The sequence below is a fragment of the Rhyacophila brunnea genome, unplaced genomic scaffold, assembly GCF_057557595.1.
Source record: "Rhyacophila brunnea isolate RB1 unplaced genomic scaffold, BYU_Rbru_1.0 scaffold_20, whole genome shotgun sequence".
Taxonomy (NCBI): Eukaryota; Metazoa; Arthropoda; class Insecta; order Trichoptera; family Rhyacophilidae; genus Rhyacophila; species Rhyacophila brunnea.
The window spans coordinates 11,555,837-11,579,973 of NW_028232860.1; the positions used below are offsets into that span (position 1 = coordinate 11,555,837).

A 24,137-nucleotide genomic window follows, 5' to 3' on the forward strand; every position below is an offset into this window, starting at 1 on the left:
ATTCGCCAACAAACAGCTCGTAAAGTAGCTCAATATAATTGACGCATAAACCAAATTTGTTATGCACAACCAGACATTGCGTAGGTACAACTTTATTTTTCTGAAATTGGTATTCTGCCTACCAATGTACATCGGACCGACGCATTATAATTTGATGATAAAAGATGGCAACACCGATTTAAATTCATTCTGATAATTGTTGTCTGTGGTCGTTTATGTTGACAGTTGAAAATGGCTTTCTTGTTACTTGTTCTAAAATGTGTGAAATGTAACCGTACTACATGCCTTCAATTAAAAGACCTTTAATCAAACAAAAAGAATATTCCGGAAACTACTATTTTCTCTTATAATAGTTTTCATTATAATGTTCGGTAGGTACTATTCATAATAACGATACAATGGATGCCCAAGCCGCTACTTCGTCACATTTTATCAATTTCCGGAATGTTTCCCACGATGCGATCGTCGCCGATGCTGTTATTTTTAATGAAGGTTTGTTTGTTTCATATTCTCTAATTTGTTTGGCTTCGACTATCCCATACATTTTCGGGTACGTACCTACTTAAATCGACAACGTACCTACCTACGAATTATTATGGTTACAGTTACCTACATAAAACTACCATGAATAGATTAATATTTTAGTAAAAACAAACTGTAATTATGCTAAATATCCTGTGTATCATATCGTTGATTTCTAGTGAATAAAAAGGTCTAAAACCATCATATTTTCTTAGCTAAAAACAACACTTATTTCTGTTTATGTTTTTTGTATACTGACTGAAAATTAATTGTTTACACATTAATAAGTTTATAAATTTGGTTTTCAATATTATAAGATTCATTCTCACCCTCAATATTTCAAATCTATTACAAGATACAGTACTAAACAAAGTACGGTACGAGTCGGTTATGGGGAAGCCAGGCGGGAACCGCGCTAATCATTGTCAGCCGATTTTGGCAAAATTCATGAATTCAAGAATGAAAACCTAACCTAAACTAACCCAACCTAACAAATAATCCAGTATATCTGCTATTTTCAAAATGTGTTTGCCGCTGGCTTGCCCATAACCGACTTGTACCCAAAGTACTTAATACTTTGATGATAGTACTTAATTGTACAAGCATAATCCTTTGGCTGAATGTTTATCAAATAATTTACTCCATAATTGGCTGGTTAAGTGCAGTCTGTCTTATTAAACAAAATCTTCCCCTTGCATCCTCTATATACGTCTAGCACGCTTCTTCAAAGGGGTTGCCATTGACATCGAGGTCTTGCACAATGAACTTCCGCCGCTGTGAACAACCCTTGTAAAAGGTTAAGAAACTTCACCAGGAAGCAGCCAAGATCCTTACTGGATTTTAGAACCAATGGAAAACGATTTTATTTTATTTTACTGCCAATTTTTTTTCTTCATTTTCGGTTCTCATGTCAACTAACCATTGATTACTAGATTACCAGTATAAGTTGTCCGCTGACTGAGGGTGCCCCATGCTAATATTTGCCACATTCAATACTTTTAATACTGTGATGAGTTTAGTTCTAAATTCGAACACCTGACGATTTATGATTGCACCTATAAGGTAAATGTACCAATTTCCGTCACTGCTCCAATTATCGGCAATTTTAGAAGAAATTCAAAAAAATAAGAATGGCAAGACTTCTATGGTTGTAAAAATGTGTTATCCGAAATCCATATTTCGTATGCGATAGAAAGATACAAAGTTTTTGTTAAATGCTTGTAAGTACTTCGTGAAATTTGATAGTTTTCTGCCACATGTCGAGTGATTTAGACCTACTGTGATATTTGAGACAAAAGCTTGACAAGTAAGTAAACATTTCGAATATTTAGTGTTAAGCATTTTAAAACATTTTTTAAACTGAAGTATTAAATGTATGGTTATATTTTAATATTTAAATTGTTTTTTTGCCGAAATTGTAAAATATTTTGTGTGTTTAGCGGTTAGTTTATCTAAAAATCAAGTAAATTTTGCTGCCGGTAATTGGCACCGATACGATTTGCATTTGTTCTTATTATCGGCAAAAAGCCGATAATAGGGACATGCAAACAAACTTTTAAAAGCACATTATTGTTGGATAGAAATTAAATAATTTAATATTTTAAAATCTTTTTAAATTATTTAAATATTAATTAATCGCCTGGCTAATTTTCGGCACACCAAATTTATATCAGGAGAATCAGAAATAATCTTTTAAAATCGAATAATAACTTTAAAAATTTGGTGTGCCGTTAATTAGCACATAGTGTGCCGGTAATAAGAGATATCAATCATTATGCAAAAATATTAAATACTGTTATTAAATTATTTTTGATTACACAAGTAGCAGATATTTTAGGAAGAAATACTGTTCCTTCTTAATTTAAAACTTTTTAAAATAAAATCTAAATTATAGTTTACTTTATAAAATACGATTACAATGTATGCCGATAATAAGCATTAATGGTGCCGATAATTGGAACATTTTTATTTTAATGATGAAGAAGGTGCGAAAATTATACAGCAGCAGCCGCTTTAAAATAAAATTCTTTAATATTCTATAAACAATAATAAAAATGTCAAGTGAACTCATTAAGTCAATTAGTGAACTAGTCCTGTCAAACAAAGGGTCACTGTATTCATTATTGTCAGCTTAATCTAAACATTCAGTTGTTATCAACTTAAATTTGAAAAGAAAAGAAACTCATTGTTTATTAAAATACATAATATTAAAAACGTAATTCTGTCAGTGATAAAAAAATGTCACAAGTTAGTTAAGTACTTAACAATTACGAAATTTCGTGAATAAATATTTTTTTTTTCACTGAAAACCATTTAATGGCTATGTGCTAAGATTACCTTGTAAAACAACATGTTTTTCACATTAATAAAATAATGGATTCTGAATTTACACGAATGACAAGTAAATGAACCCTTGATTGACATTCACTGCAATTGGTGTCATAGTACATTTGGAGTTTTTGGGTATTTCCACAACTTAAACTTGGGGTTTTGCCTCCATCAGTAAATTTGCAGGTTTTTGCCTACTTAATTGCAGTCATTAAATTTATTACTTTCCAAGAAAATAAGTATTTTGCTATTATTTATTTCGATTTATATGGATAAAAATGGCCTTTGGGACCAAATTCCATTTCGAATTACGAAATAACGAATATTTCGATTTATAACGAACTTTTTGTATGAAAAATGATTCTTGGGGGTTAAAATTGAATTGATTTATCGATTTTTGAATTATCGAGGTTCTACTGTATATATTATATTGTAGCAAAATATGAATGAAGAAAAATACAAATGTTACTTACAAAGTAATTGTTGTACCTACATTTTTTAAACATATGTTTTCAGTTAAGTTTTTTTAACTTTATAGAAATGTCCTGTATAAGTTTAGTTGTGCCGATAATACGAACATAAGGTGCCGGAAATTAGTACCTAAATTTAATTCAGGTGCCGATAATAGGACCAATTGGCCTTATGTTGTTAAAACATAAAAAAAATAATAATTAACTTAAAATATTGTTGATATTGAACTTTTTTATTGTTAACAATACTTGTAAATATAAATACAAAAAAAAGAAATATACAAATATATTTAAGCTGAGCCTATTATTTTGATCTCATGACCACATTTTCCTTCTGGTGCCGATAATTGGTACATTTACCTTATCTATAGTAAAGTTAATTACGAATTTTTATTTCTTTTCCATTATATACAGTCGACCTAGGTTATTACGATCACAGAAATAGCGCGATCTCGGATGTAATGAGGAAACATTCATTGACATTTTTTGATTTGATTGTTTATGATTTTCTCCATACATTTATTCACTTTCATAACGAGCTACTTCTCGGGTATACCGAGCAAAACTGTTAATGTGTCGATTGTTTAAAAACAACATTTTCGACCCTAAGAAATAAAATCTGCCCGGGCAGTTAACTAGACCGATTCCACCGGGATCGCTAAATGAAGCTGCGCGCCGTGCGTTTGGTTTGTGGGCGAGCGAACGCATTCGTATACAAATGTTTGAGACCATAGACCACTTCGCTAGTGCTCGCACTAGACGCTCAGAATTAAAATATAATTTACTATTTTTTTTACGTTATATACTTAGTATTTTTAAGTGGTCAAAATGCAACCATTAGGTAAAGATATCCATAATTTAAGTTATTTTAAAGAAACTAGGTCACTTGATATTAAAATATATAATAATATGCAAATAAATTATCATGAACATGTATTAACTTACATATGAAACGTAATACCATCTTCTTGCTTGTGTCAGTATGGCTACCATTTTTTTATACAGTACACACAACCATCTTTTCTACCTAATTAACTAAAAATATTTACCGTTAACTTTATATTTAACACAAAAAATAGCAATTTTAGCACATGCACTTGCAGGTTATCGACACTTAGCTATGCAACAAACTAAGATTTGGCTGCGACACCATAGCAAACCATCTCACACATCTGTAAACCTTTTATATTACTCTAGCGCGTGTCACAGAGATTATAAGGGTGCCGAATACTTTCTCACTCGCACTTTTGCATCGTTTTTGTTCAGGCCTTGATGCCATGCTTGTTTTGGGGATTTTTACGATGGTGTTCAGATTTTTTATGTTCTATGTTTAAATAGAACGTGGCGTGAAAAATGCTTATAACAAACAAACTCAGTAGGTCCCATCTTCTTTGTAATAACCAAGTTCGACTGTAATTTATGTAATTGCGAAATTTCTTTCCAGGAGAAGAAGAAGTCGATCCAACGATGCTCTGCCGAATTTGTTCGGCAACCTGCAAAACTTTCATGCCAATATACGAGGGTGAAGGACTGGACAATAAATTGGCTGAAAAAATTAATAACTATTTACCCATCACGGTAACTCTCCACTCACAATTATTTTATGGTGTATTTATAATAATGTTAATATCAGGTTAAATCTAGAATAGCAGTCTACTAGAGCAGGCAGAAGATTATTTTTTGTCCTTACACCTTACACCTTTTATAAAGATGTTAAGTTATCTGATGCCAATGACATTATTAATGGGCGACACACTCAGTACAGTAGCTAGCAAGTAAATTCGCCCATAGTGACATTCGTACGTGCATAGGTAGACGTCACGCAATATCCATTATGCAATATCACGCATCGGGAATTTATAGCAATATCACCTTTATTGTAACGGCGTTAGAACAGTGTTTCTAGTATCAATGTTCGTTTGACCGAACCATTCAGCAGACCCGACAAAAAGTTTCGGGAATTTATAGCAATATCACCTTTATTGTAATGGTGTTAGAACAGATTATGCCATTCGGCAGACCCGATAAAAAAAGTGAGTGTCATTTTTTTTTCCAGATGCTTCGTCCATAGTAATGTCATTGTCTGATGCCCTCAATGTCCGAATGATAACATGCCAGCTTCCAATGTCGTAGGTCCTGGGTTCGAATCCCAGGTCTGGCAAATTCACAATGTGTTGTTTTTGAATGTGTGTTTGGATCCAGAGTATGGACTTGAAGTTCAGCCAGTGGCTAGCATCTATTTCTCGTAGAGACAAAAATCTGTGTCTTCATTATGCTTTATTCCGTTTCGTATTTATAGGTTGAAGATGGAGATTACCTACCAGACAAGATTTGTTCAGTCTGCGTGAATACTTTGATAGGATGGGATGAATTGGTGCGGTGTTGCATTAAATCCAATGACACTCTCACCGAAATGCTTGATAAAGCCGAAAATATAAATATCTTCAAATTGGTGAGTGATGGATTGAATAATATTTCTAATAACTTTGCAGTTCATAATCCAGGAATGGAAATCAGGCAAATGATGCTATGGGCGTATTTGGGTAATTTGTTCTTTGAAAGAATGTCACGAATCACAATCCCATGGATTCTTGCCTCTTAGTAGATGCCCAATTATTTTGAGCAATGTGCCTGGTAAAAGAAGCAGAAGACGAACACATATGAGGTGGAGTGACCGAGTAAAGAAATTCACTAAAATATCTATAGCATCAACCACAAAGCTTGCAGGGTATAGGGAAAACTGGAGAAGGCTGACTCAGAATGTCACAGATCACAATCCTTAGTCACCTCCAAGAATCCCTGTCGTTGGCCTGTCTTCGTCTGACGAACATCCCGTAGCGCCGCCATATGCACACCGTGGATAATATTTAGTGGCCTTCCAGACGCTGGAATCCTTACTAGAAGATTGGCAGGTCAAGTTGAGACTATTGAAGCATCATCTGGATCACGGGCCAAGACAAGTCCGAGGATAAGGATAGCTAGCTAATTAATTAATATTATATTTCTTTTAATACCACTTGGTGGAATTTAAATCCTAATTGATTTAAGTTTTGTACTATTCCATTTGAAACGTTTTTTGCAACCTGAATTTTGCTTTTCAACATCTTCAGCAGCGTCGCCAAATGTCCCACTTTTTAAGCAAAAATAAAATAAATAGTCCCGCGCAGCTAAATTCACGATTATTCAACAAATACTCTGATGAATTTAAAATGGTCAGATGCAAGAAACAGATGTTTTATCGAGTTGACAAAATCGGAATTACTTGTTCAATTCAACATGATATACTCATATGCTGAATTTTACCGATATATATTCAGCAGCAGAACGAAACGCTTGGGGAAGTAAAATCTTCAGCCAAGTACAAATCGATACACCAGTTCAATAGGGGAACAACTCAAAATTTAAAGGTTTTGAGTTAAGAATGCCATTTGATGTAGAAAGGTCTTCTCTTTATAATTCAGCAAAAAAAATAATTAAAAATTTCTTCAATGTGTCATAAAATCGAATAATCCTTTCTAAGATTAATCAGTAATTCCATTATATAATCAAATTTATTTGTTAATTCGTTATTAAAATGTACAATTTCATTGTGCATTGATGAATTCCACTAAATCAAACACAAAAAAACATACACTTTCATCGAAATCAAGGCTTTAAAATTAAATTAGAATTACTGCAAAAAATTCAAACGCCATTATCTCGGAACAAGGTTTTATGAGTTGTTCCCCTATTGAACTGGTGTATCGAAATAGACGAGTGTCGGGAAAAAATATTGTTTAATATTATTATTTTGATAGTTAAAGAATTTTAAGAAGAAGAAGATGATTGATAATAGACATATTGAACCATGCGCTTTTTAGGTTGTCTCACTTTTTGCTCTTAAAACCTGATCTGTGCCGGAAGGTTTTGTATGGCGGCAAGTGAGAGGCCGCGAATTTTTTAGCAAAAATAAACATTTTTCGCCACTTACCACTTACCAATCATAATTATGCTAAATGTCTCATTATTAGACCAGTATTTTTCCGAATTTTAAATTATTATCAAAACAAATGCCTGAGACTAACATTCTGTCTTCAAAGACAGGTTTGTATGGCCGGCACTGTACGCCTGGCCATATCCGTGAACTAGTTCGCTTTGGCAGAGAACCTGATTTTTTAAATTTTACATGATAAATGTTCGGATTTGGTAAAACAATTATCTGGCAACGCTGATCTTCAGGCACTATGCTATTCACCTACGATTAATATACATAGTTACTCATTGCTTATAAATACTAAATTAACAAATTATTAAGATGTAGCTGTAAATATTTTTTCTTTTACTTATATTTTTTTTGTACTTGTTAGTAGTTAAGACTGATTTTCAAATATATAAAGTCAGTCGCAACCACAGACATGTTGACCACCCCTGCTGTAATACAACATCAAGAATGTGAATAAGTATTATAGAAATGATTACAAAGACTGCCGTTCGGAGTCCAGTGTCTAGGGTGCTGGCCTCTCATCTGTTGGCTCCGGGTTCAAGCCCCAGTGAGGTCACAATATATTATTCAGTTGATTTTCTGGGTGTTTGTGATTGTTTCACTATATTGGACCTCATGGCCTGTGTAGTGTTAAAAATAATATATACAATATCTCCCTGAAGTTATTCTCACTTTGGCATATGAGAGATTTCATGTTTTCAGAAAAGGATTTTGGACATAAATATATTTTGCATTTCAGAAACCTGCCAAAACGAAACCTCCTGTGAATGGAAAATCGAAATCTAGAGAAAGGTGAGTCGATTATTGCTTAAAACAATTTATGTCCGTTAACATAAGATGGTGTGCTGTAAAAATATTAACTTCAGTAACTGTCAAATGCACCTAAAATGTCAAAATATTTATAAGATTCATTGGTGATAAGTATGTCATATCAAAAGACCCCACCCTTCGCCACTGCTACATACTGTGTTATATTTTATTTAACACAATGTTTTTCCACCGGGAATTGACAGTTAACAACATTAAAGTCACTTGTACTTGTTTAATCCTCAGAGCGGAATGCACAATCTAAGATTTCGATTCTAAGGATAAGTCGCCGAAAAGCATGACTTAACTATAGACAATCCTGAGTATAGAGTTAAGGAATCCTTAACCATAGACTACTTTTGTTATGAACACGCCCCCTTCTGTATTACCATTTACCACTGACAGCTGCTGTCAAAATAAATTTGCATGTCTATAAAACAGTCCATACACTCAAATTCATTTAACAATGTATCTCAATATGGATATTGATAGTGTTAATTCGTTTGGCATGTACTTGGAGAATAATATTTTACTTTTATACGCCAGCCCGCAGAAATACAAAATGCCAGGTGAAGAATGACACTTCACGCTAGTGTTACCATGTTAAAAAAATATCTTGCGGTGCCTGTGGAATCACGTATAATGACTTATAACGGAAACATAAGAGTATTATAATTAAATATTAATATGTATTTATGGTTATTGCATTTATAAAATGCAGTTGTCATATTTTTGTCATCGTTTAACAATTATAAAATAATTTACCTAAACTATAGGAAAGAGAATTTTTAAATATGGTATTGTTTTCAATAAAAATGATCTTAACTAAGGACAATGTTTTCTGCTAAGGAAATTTTAGTTATGACAAATGTTTCTGCATTCCGCTCTCAGTACTTAAATTATATCTTGCTCATTATGGCTGAAGGTCATGAATATTCTGTAGAGATTTCAATTTGTGTACTCGTCTTCTGTCGGCAGTACATGACGACAAACTGGCTCTATATAGCACTTGACTCGTTTGCATTACCAAGTATGCTTTAAACTCATTGTAAAAACACCATCTTATGTCTGATGGAGTTCAAAAATTCTACCCTACTTATTTTCTTGATTGTAAAATGAAACAATATGATGTAATACTATATTATTAACTATTCTATAAGTTCTTACGTGACGTTTCATATCAATATACAGAAGTTAGATTAACAATCTGGGTATTTATATTTCACTCCTACAGGTTTGATAATAAAATTATTGCCATAATATTATTGAACTGTGATGTAAAAAAATTGTTTACTATAATCAAGGAAATATGTATCGGATCCATTATTGTATTGATTATTTTGTTTATTTTTTGGGCTTGTCATTTGAGTAAAATAATTTTTATTCTCTGCAACACTTCATTTTGCAGAGAGCCACGTATTGATAACTTTACTTATTTAAAATACAGTAATACCCTGAAGTTACGCAATAGGTGGATCCGATAAAAATCGCATAAGTCGAATTCGCGTAAATCCGGGTACACCTCGCATATAAATACATATAAATCTTGTTTAATTGGGACCGAGAACTAACAGAAACACTAGTTTAGAAGAAAAATATTGCAGTTCTTTGTACATATTAATATGTACAAAATATGAAAAACATAAATGAGTCACGTAAAAAAAGTTATTTCGATGTCGATGGCTTCATAAAATCCAACAAATTCGTCTGTGACGACACAATTTTTAAGCCCTTTTCAATTGAGCTGAAACCTTCTATCAAGCTTGCAATTGTCATGTGGTTTTCTGGTGGATCTGGGTCTGAAGTGTCGGATAAAGAACCGCGTAACTCCGAATTCGCGTATGTCAGGGTATCACTGTATATCGTCACTGTTCTGGCAGATGACACTAATTCGAAAAAATTACATATTGAGTTAGTTATACCAAAATTTTCCTTATTTCAAACTTTACTGTCTGGAAACCTTCTTAATAAATAAATAATCTTTATTTTAAAGTCATCCTTTTTACGATTACTTAATAAACTCACATGATAGACCATTTCAAATATTTTAACAACTTCAAAGTCAAATTACTCAAAACTAGTATTATCCAGTTAGTGTGTTCTGCCAGAACAGAGACGATATATAATTTTCCTTATATTTCCGACATAATCAAAGACATTGACGAAACCTTTCTTTTGCCATGTAGGTTCTTCTGTGGTTTCCCTATCTAAATCACTGAAGCAATTTTTACTTTGTTGTGAGTTTTTGTGAAAATTAGAAGACACATGATCTTTTTTTTGCTTCACATTCATATGTGCTCCATCTCGTAGAAGGTTTTTTCAACATCTTTGGATATATTGAACTTTTTAATTGAAGATATAAATGTACAATAAATATCTTATAATAATTATTGCATTACCTGCGTGTCATTTCTGCACCATAGTTGTTTAATATTTCCATCAATCATATGATGGGATTTGAAAAATAATTTAATACAATCAATAACTGTACAGTTTGAGTGACTTTGTAGTTGTGGCACTACAGTCACAATGAAATCAGATAAATCTTTCAGTTGACAAACAATTGGGCTCCATGATCTTTTGTAACACATTTGGCACTCTCCGTAGTTGTTGAGAGTTTATTCTGTTTTAAGAGGTTTTTATTGCGATTAGTAAGAATAATTGTCAACGATATTCTTTTCACAATGTCACATTGTTAATATGAACTGCAATATTCTAATGAACCAAGTGATTTACGATGATAATGAATTAATTGTTGGCTACATAGTATACAAATATTAATTATGTAATACCCTAAAGTTACGGTTACGAGACTATCAGCGTTTTTCTACAAAATTCGATGACAGGTATTTTCCTTATAAATTATAGATAAGCAACTTCAATGTATATTAGTGGTTTAAAATTGGCCCTTTTTTATTTTAACTGGATTATGGACTAAATTTTGGTTTTAATCATGGATATTATATTATTTGATATTAAAAACCCAGTTCAAATAAAAGAGGGAAAATTTTAAAACACTTGTATGCATTAAAGTTGCCTATCTATTGTGTTTTAATCTATGGAAATGGTCATCATTTGATCTCGGATCGGACTGTGGAAAAATGCTGTTCATGTTGCAAGTCAATATAGAAAAGTTCTTGCAATTCCATACTAAATTGATATAATACAGTGACATTGACTTTTTGATCAGTGACAACGCAACTATTACGTAAATTAATATGACACGTTGTATAGTGATTTTCGTGGTTGGTTGTTGTCGTATTTGATTTATGGGTTGTCATTGTGTGTTTCTCCTTCCCTCGATATTTCGGTCTCGTTATAAAACTCATTCTCAAGAGATAATGTATTGGCAGCGTACCGATAGTTTTATTAACGCAAACACCACTCTAATGACTAAGACACGGCGCTTGAAGTGACTACATTCGCGATGCAGATACTAGGTCGGTCTCTGCATAGACAATGCAACGCACATCTGGCATAACCAAACTGACGTAATATCTACCTTAACATGCCAATTTTCAGTGCATTATGTAGTATTTTGCTTTGTACATGTGTCGATAAGGGTCCTCCGTTAGCTGCAATCAGATCGAGAAAAGATGTATGAAAATATACATTGACTGCCCTAAAACCGAATATGATGACAGTTTTTAGCTAGAGAGACGATTTTAAGAAATCCAGCAGTTGTGTCTGGAGGGATGAAGAATAATTTTTGAAGAATAAGTTTCTTTGTATCCGTGTGCTGTGTCAGTTGCTGCCCTTTTACTTGAAATTTTTGCTAATCCATTAATTAAAATATATTACATATGACATAGGTAAGGCTATTAACCGTATTTGTTAGTCGACATTAAATTATGTCACCTTATTCATATAAAATATTGGTTGACAATATAGCCATAAGGCTTAATTGCATGTTCTATACACATATCGCACTGTATAAATCAGTTTAATAATATTTTTCTGAAAGAACTGTTGAACAATATTTATGACACAAATGCATGGGATGACCGACTTGTGAAACGACTCAGATCAGAACACACGCAGGCTGTTGTCTAGTAGTGAGAATATTCACCGAAAAATATTAAAGAAGGCTTAAATGAAAACGAAATGAAAATATCACGGTGTGAGAAAAGAATCTGTGCTTTGTTTGTAGTGTTCGAAAGTAATTGAAAATAAATTAAATCGTTGATGTCGCCATGAGGAGGCTGAAGCAACCGGTTTACCCTTACTTGTTACTACATCAAGAAACACTTTAGTGACTGCATTTTGTTTTTGCAGAAAATCAACACATAAACGGAAAACGTCACACCGATATTCGGGACTCAAGAAATGTTTAAAGGTTTGTGATATTTTGGACGACGAGCTGCACTCTATCGACATAAAAAAAGATCCGAGCGATCTTGAAGACGACATTATGAATGAGCCGATGGATAATTACGACTCCAGCGATGACAATGAGCTATTGAGCAAACTAAAGCCTAGGAAGTATGTCGAGTTCAATAACTATGAAGAAAATAGTAAAAGCGAGATTGAAAGTGATAGAAATCAGAATGTCTTGTGTCATCTGTGCAGAATGCAGATTGTTGCTAAGAATTACATAAATCACATCCGTAATCATATCGATGAGAAATTATTTACGTGCGAACAATGCGGTAAAAGTTTCAAGTGCGCTCAAAATATTCAGAGGCACGTGAGACAAGTCCACGAGAAATTCCGCTATCCTTGTGACTCGTGTGAGAAAACATTCCGGACCAACAGCCACCTGCAAGAGCACATCAAAATGCACTCCAAGAACGGATACTGTCCTTATGTTTGCGACACCTGCGGCAAAGTTTACACGTGCCACGACAGATTCTCACAGCACTGCAAGCGGCACGCAAAGTTAAAGTACCACGCCGAGTTGACGTGCCCCCACTGTCCCAAGACGTTTATTCATAAGGCGTATCTGGATCGGCACATCATCATCCACAGCACCGAGAGGCCGTTCCCTTGCCTGCTGTGCCCCAGGAAGTTTAAGTCGCCGCGTTTCGTTAAGGTGCACGTTCGGAGAAAACATTTGATGAAACTGCCGAAGTAATAAACGAATCTCTTAAATTAATATTGTAATACCGTGACTGTGTTTTGGTCAAGTGATTTAGATCTCAATTTTTTATGAAGTTACTGAATACAGAATACAAGGACACTCGGTATTATGTTTCCCTATTATTTTAGTAGGTTCCTTTTGAATCGCTGCTATTCTTTCTGTTCCTAGAAAGACGGTTAATAAAATAGAAATCGATAATTTATATGACAATGTATAGCACAAAAGATAGAGTTTTTAATATTAAATTCTCAATTGTTTCATGCATAATAAAATTTATTTGTCGATCAATAATATTAACCCAATGCTTACGGGCCGCACAAAATTGTGTTTTTGCTAATTGCTTTTCAAATACAAATTAACACATTAATTACAAAATTAATTAAAAGGGCCCATAAGCATTGGGTTAATATGAATTTTTATTTATTATTATTTAAATTAAAGTAACAATTTAATGAAATTTACATCATAATACTCTGAATGAATTTTTAATAAATCTCAGTATTATTTTTTTTATTTATAAAATCGTAGCAATTTCTTCACAATTTTGAAAATTTATTGAATTGAATATTTGTAAATAACCTTAGCTTAATGTGGCCATACTCGAAAATGTAAAATTAACGACATTTCTTACATCATATAAAATAAATTAATTTTTTTAATTATAATTGTTATAGTAGTGAAAATCCTACATTATCCACATTTATGACATTTTATGCATATTACCATATAACTCATAAACACTGACTCTTAAAATTTAAGATATGTACATTTAATGTACAATAAATTATTAACCAGTTCTATGCCTTCAGCGAATTATCTCTCTCTATGAGGTCGTGATCATACAAATTTGTGAGTTATCTCGCCTGACTTTAAATTAAAATTATTAGCTACTGTCGATTAATTTGCGTTATCTAAATAATTAAATACACAGTGACATCTATTTGAATAATTATGAAATACTAAGCTACAAATTATTGGTATTTTTTACAGCGATTTTAGTAAGAGCTTCGCTCTACATTCACCAATCACACAATCAAAAATCTGCGGTTTTTTCAGATACTGCCATAGTAATATCGTGAGGCAAAGAAAAGGTTTAAATGTTTATTACATTAACCTTTTTTTTTTCATAACAAATTTCATTCATAATTACTGTTCATTTTCAAATTCACGATTCAATATTATTGTAATATTATATGTAAAATGTTTAATGTTGGTTCTATAAACCGTGAGGTTTGATAGTTTACTCAGAAAACATGACATATTTTGAGCAACGGCGAATGAGAGAGAGAGAGAATTGTTCCATTATAATATTTAGACATAAATTGCAGGAAATATTACCGAATGAAATGTATTAAAATAAAACGAGACTGCAGAAACTACAAGCCAATAGAAGGAAAACGTGAATTCTGGGCACGTAAAATCAAGGTCCCACTGTATATTAATCAAGAAAGTACTATGTACTAAGTGTTTTTTGTCATAAATTCATACCAGGTCTAGTAAAAAAATGTTTTAGCCGTAATTGCATTCATTTTGTCTGCTCACGGGATCAAACCAATTCTAATACGTGTTCTTGGGATTGCATTCCTTTCTCAAAGCATCTCCATCTTAAGCCTTTTCTCGTCAGTGTGACACATTGACCGTATCTGCACCATAGTTTTTCGTGGGCAGCCCAGGGGTCAATTGTCTACCGGAATTCCTCCATACACCTTGTCAAGAGCTTTGGATATCTACCATCTTGCAACGAACAAAGTGCCATGGCTGGTTTTCGTTCAGGTTGGACAGTTCCGGTTTTGAATACTTGGACGGCCTTTTTGTGTCTCTCTTATCTGAAATGACAACACGATAATTGAAAAATAATACATAAATTTAGTTAACAAGTTCTATATCACTACTTCATTGTTTGCTTTTTCAGAAAATCAACTATTAAACGTAATCGAGGAAAAAAAAACTATTCCAGTTTCAATGAATCTATTCAAACAGATCTGAGTTCTGACGAAGATATGAGTATAGCAAACGACTATTCCAGTGATGATTTGCAACCAATTAGCAGACTACTGCTAAAAATGAACCAATCAAAACTTAAATGTGACAATGAAAGTAGCAATTCCGATAATGAAGTTGGTGATATTGAATACTACAGTAATTTTTTTAATGACGATAGTGAAACAGCGAGTGAAGATACCGACAGACAGATCCAAAATGATAAAAATAGAGAAGTATTGTGTCATTTATGCAAAATGGATGTGGTCGCTAAGACATACATAAAACATATTCAGAACCACTTGAATGAAACCCATCGAAGTACATGCGAACAGTGTGGAAAGAGTTTTTCGAATGTGCGTAATTTTAACCGTCACGTAAAGCAGTTTCACGAGAAAGTGCGTTACCCCTGTGATGTGTGCAGTAAAACCTTCATTACGAATTTTGCACTCAAAGAACACAAACGATTGCACAATGGCCTGCGTCCGTATATGTGCCACTCTTGCGGGAAATCGTTTAACACGAGAAACGGCTACATTTTTCACTGCCGGCGACACAGCCTGATGAAATATAAACCGGAACACGTGTGTCCCGATTGCCCGAAGAGGTTTCTTCACAAAATACACCTAGATCGTCATAGCATCGTGCACAGTGAGGAGAGACCGTATCCCTGCTCGTTGTGCAAGAGGAAATTTAAGACGCCGCGTTGCGTTAAATCTCACATGCGAAAACATACAGAAAAACCATCAAAATAGCAATAAATAAACACATATTGACACCAAAAATTATAATTATATTGTTGAATATGAAATGATATGTTATTTCAGGAAGCAGTGTAAATAAATTATAAATTACAGTGTAGAATACATTTTCATTATTTCTAGAGAAGACATATATATAATTTGTAACACCTCAGAATCATACCTAATAAAAAAAACATTTGTGCCGAGCGGAACTCAGGCCAATGTACTATACCAGGGATGGGCATACATGAGGTCAACGAGACCAACATTCTGGATTTTCACATATATAAAGAGCCACGCCATAGTCACGTTCTCACATAGTATTAAATACACAAATTCAAATTTAATTACATTTCTACACAAATCTTAATTACTATATAAAGTATAACATAATATACATATATAAGAAAATAAAAAATGAGAAAGAAAACACAAGATAATTAGTTCAAAATTTATTTAATAAAAATAAAATATAATAAAAAGTTTATTTATCATTTTTAGATCTCTAAAATTTGGTGTAAAATTTGTTACCCGTTCGCAGCAAATCTGCTTAAAATGCTCGTTTTTTAACTGTGAACGATGTTTTGATTTTACAAACTTCATAGTGGAGTACGTATAACGATTCATAACCATATGTTGTACCGAAAATGGAAAATAATCAGCAAGCAGCTTTCTTTAAACTAAGATATTTGAATTCTGGCACAAGTTTTCAAAATTCCATATGCACATCTAGTCACTTACAACATTTAGAAAGGAAAACTCATGAAAATACAAGTATAATGGGAAAAGAAAATACCTGTATTTTTATCAAGAGATATTGGGAGCCACACTTAATCCAACGAAGAGCCGCATTTGCCCACGCCTATACTATAGCAATTAAGCAGCCTCTACGATACTATCTTGCCGAATTTGACTAACAACTGTTACATCCGAGGTGCTATCTCAGATTTCATTAATATTGGCAATCACCTTTTGTGATTTTTAATCCAGCACCTACGCATCTTACATAGAGTAATCAGGATGATAACAACTCACTAATCTCATCATAACACATTCCACTCTCAGTGGGTACATTAAATAAATGCATTATTAACAAAAAGTACTTGTTAACCTCGATTCCTCAGCAGTAGCAGGATATTCAAATGATAGTTTCAAAATACTTGCATTTGCTTTTTTATTTAATGTATAATACACAGGATTTAAGAATATAGCATTCCTATAATTACACTTATCTCTCGATTTATGTGGAATTTAGTAAACGGTACTTTTGCAAACATGTTCCTTATTTGTTCATCATATCAAATCGTTGGAGTGGGGGTATATCCTCATGTATTGTCTATTTATATAGACATTCGAGACATCTCTTACACCGGTCACGTGTTCTGTGTTCTCATTCAGTTTCTCATTCTCGATTAAAGGTGACATTTTGATTTTTTAGAAAATACCTGACATTATTATAACTAATACAATTTGAAGGCCACTATTTAATTAAATCGTTGATTTTTATATATTTTTGTCAATATAATAAGTTTTGAAAAGTCCACTCGGCAACACTGCAAAACACTATTTACCATAGACTAACTAATCTTTGATAAAAGTTAATGTGCTATTAATACCTTTTATAAAAGACATTATTTTATAAAATATGGACTGTTGTAAAAATTCTTCATAAAAGCTATTTGTCATAGTTCTTTGATAGTCTTATAGAGATATAGAATTACAAATTAAATAGCTATTTTCCGTAGTGTCAAATTATAGCAAACTCAGTAAGGAGCTGACCACAATAAAATCCGCATATCCATTTTTCACTTAGTCAGTCATCCATTGACGCAAACGCTAGATAATAGCTGACTCGATTATTTCAATAAAAAGAATATTATTTTGATTGTATTAATAGCGAATAATAATTCATTGGAAATGTCACTCGACTATACGTTTCCGGTCTGTTACTATCTCAATCTCCGTATCGTCCCGCACGACAACTCATTGTACCGAGATTCGGACCTCGGAACATTATCATAAGTATCGTAGCATAACTACTGTAACATACCATTGTACCGAACGTTACGCCGCAAATAAAACTTGCTCCTGCATCCATCTTCGACTTTTTCATCATCATCCTCAACACCATGACCTACGACACGTCGATGATTCCTACAGTGGTAACTCAAATCGAACCCCCACATTGATGATCCACATCGAACCCCACAGTCTAATACCGACCTTATTCAAATGTGTAGATTTATTTACATGAATTTTTGTATGATGTATTATATCTTGGTTTAGGTACATGTTATTTTCATACACTGAAACCAGTTCTGTGATTTTGTAAGAGGTCTGTCCCTTTTTGTGGAATCTATTTACTGCTTAAATTGAGGTATGAGTGTGTAAAAAAGATACAACGTTGAGGTCAACATTGTTCGCCCTGTTTTTGGTGTTGAATGTTTCGGACAGATCTCTAAAAATACTGTGACAGCATACTGTTGGTTTTTTCAGAAGATTGCCAGTCAAAAGGAATACTGCTGACACTCATTTGGAAGACGAGCAACATCATCAAATGAATAAAATAGGTATAGGGATTGAAGAACCAGAATCTGCCAGTGTCCCGATGGATAATTTTTACTTCAGTGATGATTCGCAGCCGTTTGTTTCAGTTTTGGATGAAAAATCAGCTGAACAAGATGATTGCAGTAGTGACACAAATGATGAATTTTACCCGGGTTACTTTGACATTAAATCATCAAGCGAGGGTGAGAGTGATAAGCACGTTGCTAAGGACCGAAACAGGGAGATTTTATGTCGATTTTGCCGGAAGAATATCGTTGCCAAGATTTATATAAATCACGTGAAGCATCATATGAGTGAGAAAATCCAATGGACCTGTGAGCAGTGTGGTAGAGGATTCAGTTTTGAAGTAAACCTCAGCAGGCACGTCAAGCAAGTTCACGACAAGGTTCGATACCCGTGCGACACATGCCCGAAAACCTTCATCACGAGATCCGCTCTGAAGGAACACAAACATCGAAAGGGCGGCATCCGCTCCTTTATTTGCCCCACGTGCGGAAAGTCATTTGTCACATGGGCAAACTATAGGTTCCACAGCAGGCAGCATATGTTAATGAAGTCTCGGCCCGAATTGGTCTGTCCGATTTGTCAGAAGGTGTTCTGTAACAAACGACGATTTGATCGTCACAGTCTCGTCCATAGCAATGAGAAAAAGTTCTCGTGTCGACTTTGTAAGATAAAAGTCAAAACAGCAGCCAGTCTAAAGTGGCATATGCAACGAAAACATTCCAATAAATAGAAGAACAATCAGAGATGTTGAAGAAAAATTAGCTCGGCACAAAATGCTTGTTGAACTCACCCAGTCACTCCACACCACTCGCCATTTATTATTTATCTGACAACAACGTTATTCTACATGTGGAAATATAGTTGATAAACGCAATAACATTTAATTGACAGGATGAACACATTATTTTTGCATTTTTCTTATCGTTCTTAACCGGATGTATTCAATTCTGAGCACACAAGGCCGGCCATAGAAAATGAGCGTATATACATGCTGTTCTTTACACTCATTATACTAGTCCTGGTAATTTATTATTTAATATATAAATTTAATATATTGCACACACTGCCATCTCTTGGAGTCATGGTGGAATACTTAACCGAAATACAAGTCTTAATACACACTATAAATTATACATGTGTGATATACGTCTCTTATTTGCGGACCTAGGTCAAATTCGGGTATGTTTGTACTGGCATATCTATGGTTTTTCCACCCTTTTGAAGTCATATTGTAATATGTATTACAAGAAAATGTTACTACTCGCCACTCTATATTTGACGGCTCTCAGGGAACTATAAATTGAAGTGGCGGCCGTGACCCGTGATGTAGATTATTTTTAAAAATAGACACATGTCAATTTTCAATATATAATGGACGTACTCTATCTCGCTCTAAAAGCTAACACAGCCAAGAGAGGGGGTGTTAAAAGATAGCATTTTTGACAGTAAACTTCTTGAGATAATTAACTGCCTGAATACATAAAGTGATATGTTAGAATAGCCTCGATGATATACTTTTAATACATTTTATTTTTTCATATAAATTCCCGACTGTCAGGCAAATACCTCCCGGCATTTAATGGGTTAACTACCTACTAACACATATTCATTGTTTCGTTTTCTGATGACATTTAATTTGAATTTTTGACATTTCCACTTATGGATTATGCCGCATCTCTATGCACAGGTGTGAATGCAATTCTCTTGGCAATCATGACTTTGGATTATGTCGGTGTCAGCTCAAATGTCTGCGTGCAGGGCAGGGCGCCTAAAATATTCCCCATTTTCTCTCTAGTTATTGTACACATTTACATAAATAAAAATATTTTATTGAATATACCAAAATATTTGCTTTCTTCAGTTATCTTTGACATACCGAGGTAACCATGCACCTACGTAAGTAATAGGTAGTGCAATAAACTATAATTATTTAGATGAACAATCCTATTATAATGTCTTAAATATAAGGTCATCCAAAAATTAACACATGATTTTTGGTCTTTTTTGACACAAAATCTTTTACGCTCTGTCTAAATATACACACTCCATTAATACTTTTGACGCTGAAGACGCACATGCGCGTAATTATCAATTTCAATATAATGTCCTCACAGAATATTTTATTTTCAGAAAATATAGTTTATCCCAATTTATATTTTGTTGATTTTGTGACATCACAACCAACCAGCTTGCCCCCTCAGGGTGCGACGTCATACACGGATGACTCCTGACAGTCCACAAGTTGGGAATAAAATAAAGCTGTCAACAACATGCCGCATTAACAATACTACCAACACACAGAATGTTAATTAATTACCGATTCGATCATACTAAAAATATTCTGAAATCGCTGTCAAGCTTAATAAATTTTTTTTGGTGACAGTCTATTATTGGTTTTTTCAGAATATTACCCGTGCAAATGGATATAGCCGAAGCCAGTCATGAAGATATTCCACACTGTCGGGTAAATGGTGAAATAGATACAAATAGTATGAAAGTGCCAAAAATATCCAGTGCACTTATTGATCATGATTACACCGATGAATATTCGAGAGCAGCTGCCTACAGCAGCAGTGACACCGATGACGAATTTCACCCTGACTATTTTCACATTGATTTACCAAGTGAGGAAGACGACAGCGGAGGGAATTACGATAAAGAAGTTCTCTGTCGATTCTGCCAGAAGACCGTTCTCACTGAGACTTACATAACTCATATAAAAAATCATCAGACAAACGAATGGGTTTGCGATCAGTGCGGTAAAAAATTCAAACATGACAACCTCGGCAGGCACATCAAGACCGTTCATGAGAAATACCGATATCAGTGCAGTTTCTGCACAAAAACCTTCACAACGATGTTCTCTTTGAAAGAACACACAAACTGGCACACCGGCACTCGCCCGTACCTTTGCACATTCTGCGGTGAATCATTCAGCTCATCGCTATCCCACAAATATCATAATGACCGACACTTGAAAGGCAAACAAGTACCGACATTCGCCTGTTCGTTCTGTCACAGGGTCTTCCGTAACAAACGAAGCTTCGATTTTCACAAGACCGCTCATATCACTCATATGATCTCCCCGCGTCAATTGTATGAGACAAGAGAGTTAACGCAGAAAAATCTCAAATTGTCTCGAGTCATGACAAGAAAGCGTTCTCGGAAGCGACCAAGAAATAAAATTGTGGCAGATTAAACTGTTATTAAGTCGCCCAATTAATTATAGTTATGCAAAAAGCAGCCAGTTCTCAATTTGGTCAAAAATATGTTAACATTCTGCTTAAATTACACAGGGGTTTGTACTCATTTAATCCTCAGCATGTCAATTCAATTCATTAACATGACAATGTGTCAATGAAAAATGAAGCAGATATTACACCAGTCAATCTTGATGTTAGTGTTACTGTTTTCAATTCCGATACCGGACGATATTAATAATCTATGGTCTCGCAGTTCATCAGCAATTATTTTATATTATTAATTGAACTGGCGTTTACGTGGTAGAACTCCATTATAATGGTTTCGAAACATAGTTATTTTTGTAAATTCTACTTTAATTGAGTCATTTACGTTGGCAGATGTTTCAGTCTATAAATTCATCTTCGGAACAATCAACTATAACGTAAATAACTCAATTAAAGTAGAATTAACAAAAATAACTTTGTTTCAAAACCATTAATATTATATTATCTTCTCTGGATCTTCAATTCGGTTGCCGCTATCGAGTGCTAAAATACACCGTCGTATTTGGACCAACACTTGCAGAGTTAGCCATTATGCATGGGTTTCTATGGTGGTTTATTATAAATTGAGCGCAGATGAAAAACTAAATTATGTATTACAGTGAACCTCCGATTTTACGGTTTTGAAGGGACTAATAACTTAAATAATAAATATTTTTTTTTATTAAAAATTATACAAATTGGTTTGGAATATGTTATGTCAACGTGTTCTTTCGCCTTTTTGAGAATTTTCTTTTGAATCGACAATGGTTTTCTACGCTGAGACATTTTTTGAACATAACCAAAATAAAACATACAATCTTGCATTGTGTAACCTGGAGCGCTGCAGACATGACGTTTATAAATAGAACGCACACTTGCATCTGGATTTCATGCATTGAATTGAATGTGTTTTAATAAATTTTTAAATTGATTAAATTACAAGAAATAAAAATGTAAAATCGGGAATTAAATGTACGGTGAGATGGACTGCAGAAACTACACGCAAATAGCGGGATATCATGAAATCTGGGTGACAAAAATTGGAGTTCCATTGTAATTCCAGGATTTTGTTTACTTTACGGTTGTTGCATTATTCTAACAAATAAAAAGAAAAATCCATTGGTGTATCTTGTTCAGTTGGCCATGACCTCAAATCATTGAAAACTCTAAAGGAAACTCCAATTATATTATTAAATGTTATTTGTGATAAAGCAAAATTGTCGATATACAATAATATTGATTTGTAATGTCTTCGAGCGCGATGCAGAACCGTCGATGTTAAGCAGCAGTTCTACTAACAAGAAAAACACGTCGCATGTTCCTACTCTTTTCCATTCTATTTTATTTTGCATTCTATTTTTTTAATTAAATATATTTTTCTCACTGAACTTAAAATCGGCCCCTTAAAGTTTGGTGTGTATCTTAGGGACTTACGCGCCTAAGTATGGTTCTGCATCGCGTTCTTAAGGCCGGTTCAGATTAGTCGAGTGGTGAGTGATTTAGTTACCACTAAATCATTTAGTAACTGAAGTGTCCGAACATAGTACGTTAGTGAGTGCCGTGTCAAAATGAACAGAGCACAACGTAACAAAGCAAAAATAAATAAAGAACTATTTTTTTTATTCAACGTATGTTAAATGTAACATTGTTTTTATTGAACATACATAATTTAAAAACACTTCTGAGAAATATATAATCAATAGAAAAAATCTTTTTTTATAAAAATACGATAACCAGCAAGTTCGAATCTGCGTGATGAACCTGATTCGAAGTGTTTTCAAATTATGTATGTTCAAAAAAGAAATAAATTATTAAGTTCATTTATAATGGCTATATTAGAAGAATTGGAGGAAGAAATTCTACAACTAATGAACTTGAATAAAGATAACGTGTTAAGATTTGTCTCGTGGCTTGTTTGGTGTTTAGTGAGAGGTGGTGGGTGTCGCTACTCGACAGAAAAAATAGAACACAGTGGATTGACTGACTAAATGATTTTACTAAATTACTCGACTAAATTTGTCTGTTCATACATGTTTAGTTACTAAATTAATCGCCACTCGACTAAATTACTCAACTAATCCGAACCGGCTTTTAGTGATTATTCATTTTCTTCAATATCACATTGAGTAGGTTAGTTTTTTTAATTTGCTTGTGAAACCATCCACGCGAACAAAACTTGAGAATCGTGAACGAGTGTGTTTTTGTGAGGTCCATAATAGAAATTAATATTATGTTATACTTCCTTTTGTGTCATATAAATTTAACGTGTAAATAAATTGTATTCTTTTGTTTAAGCAAATGTGGGTACAGTTCGGTTATGAGGAATACAGCGGAAAACACATTTTGAAAATACCCGATATACTGGATTATTTATTAGTTTAGGTTTGGTTAGGTTAAACTAACAAATAATCCAGTATATCGGCT

General features: G+C 33.7%; 1 protein-coding gene across 6 annotated transcripts in view; it reads left to right on the plus strand.

Moving 5' to 3' along the window:
* Nucleotides 1-205: 205 nt before the first annotated feature.
* The window catches only part of LOC147071189 (uncharacterized), a 33,315-nt gene continuing 9,383 nt past the window's right edge, over nt 206-24,137 (plus strand). For 2 of the 6 annotated variants that reach the window (XM_085948062.1, XM_085948065.1), the window contains exons 1-4: nt 206-492; nt 4,765-4,898; nt 5,620-5,772; nt 8,042-8,094. In XM_085948062.1, coding sequence (XP_085804188.1) covers nt 399-492; nt 4,765-4,898; nt 5,620-5,772; nt 8,042-8,094 — 434 coding nt within the window. In that variant the 5' untranslated portion in view covers nt 206-398. Of the gene's footprint in view, nt 493-4,764; nt 4,899-5,619; nt 5,773-8,041; nt 8,095-12,384; nt 13,806-15,101; nt 16,056-18,408; nt 19,508-20,889; nt 22,012-24,137 lie in introns of those variants that run through there. The other 4 variants (XR_015070767.1, XM_085948064.1, XM_085948061.1 and 1 more) reach the window with 4 other exon arrangements.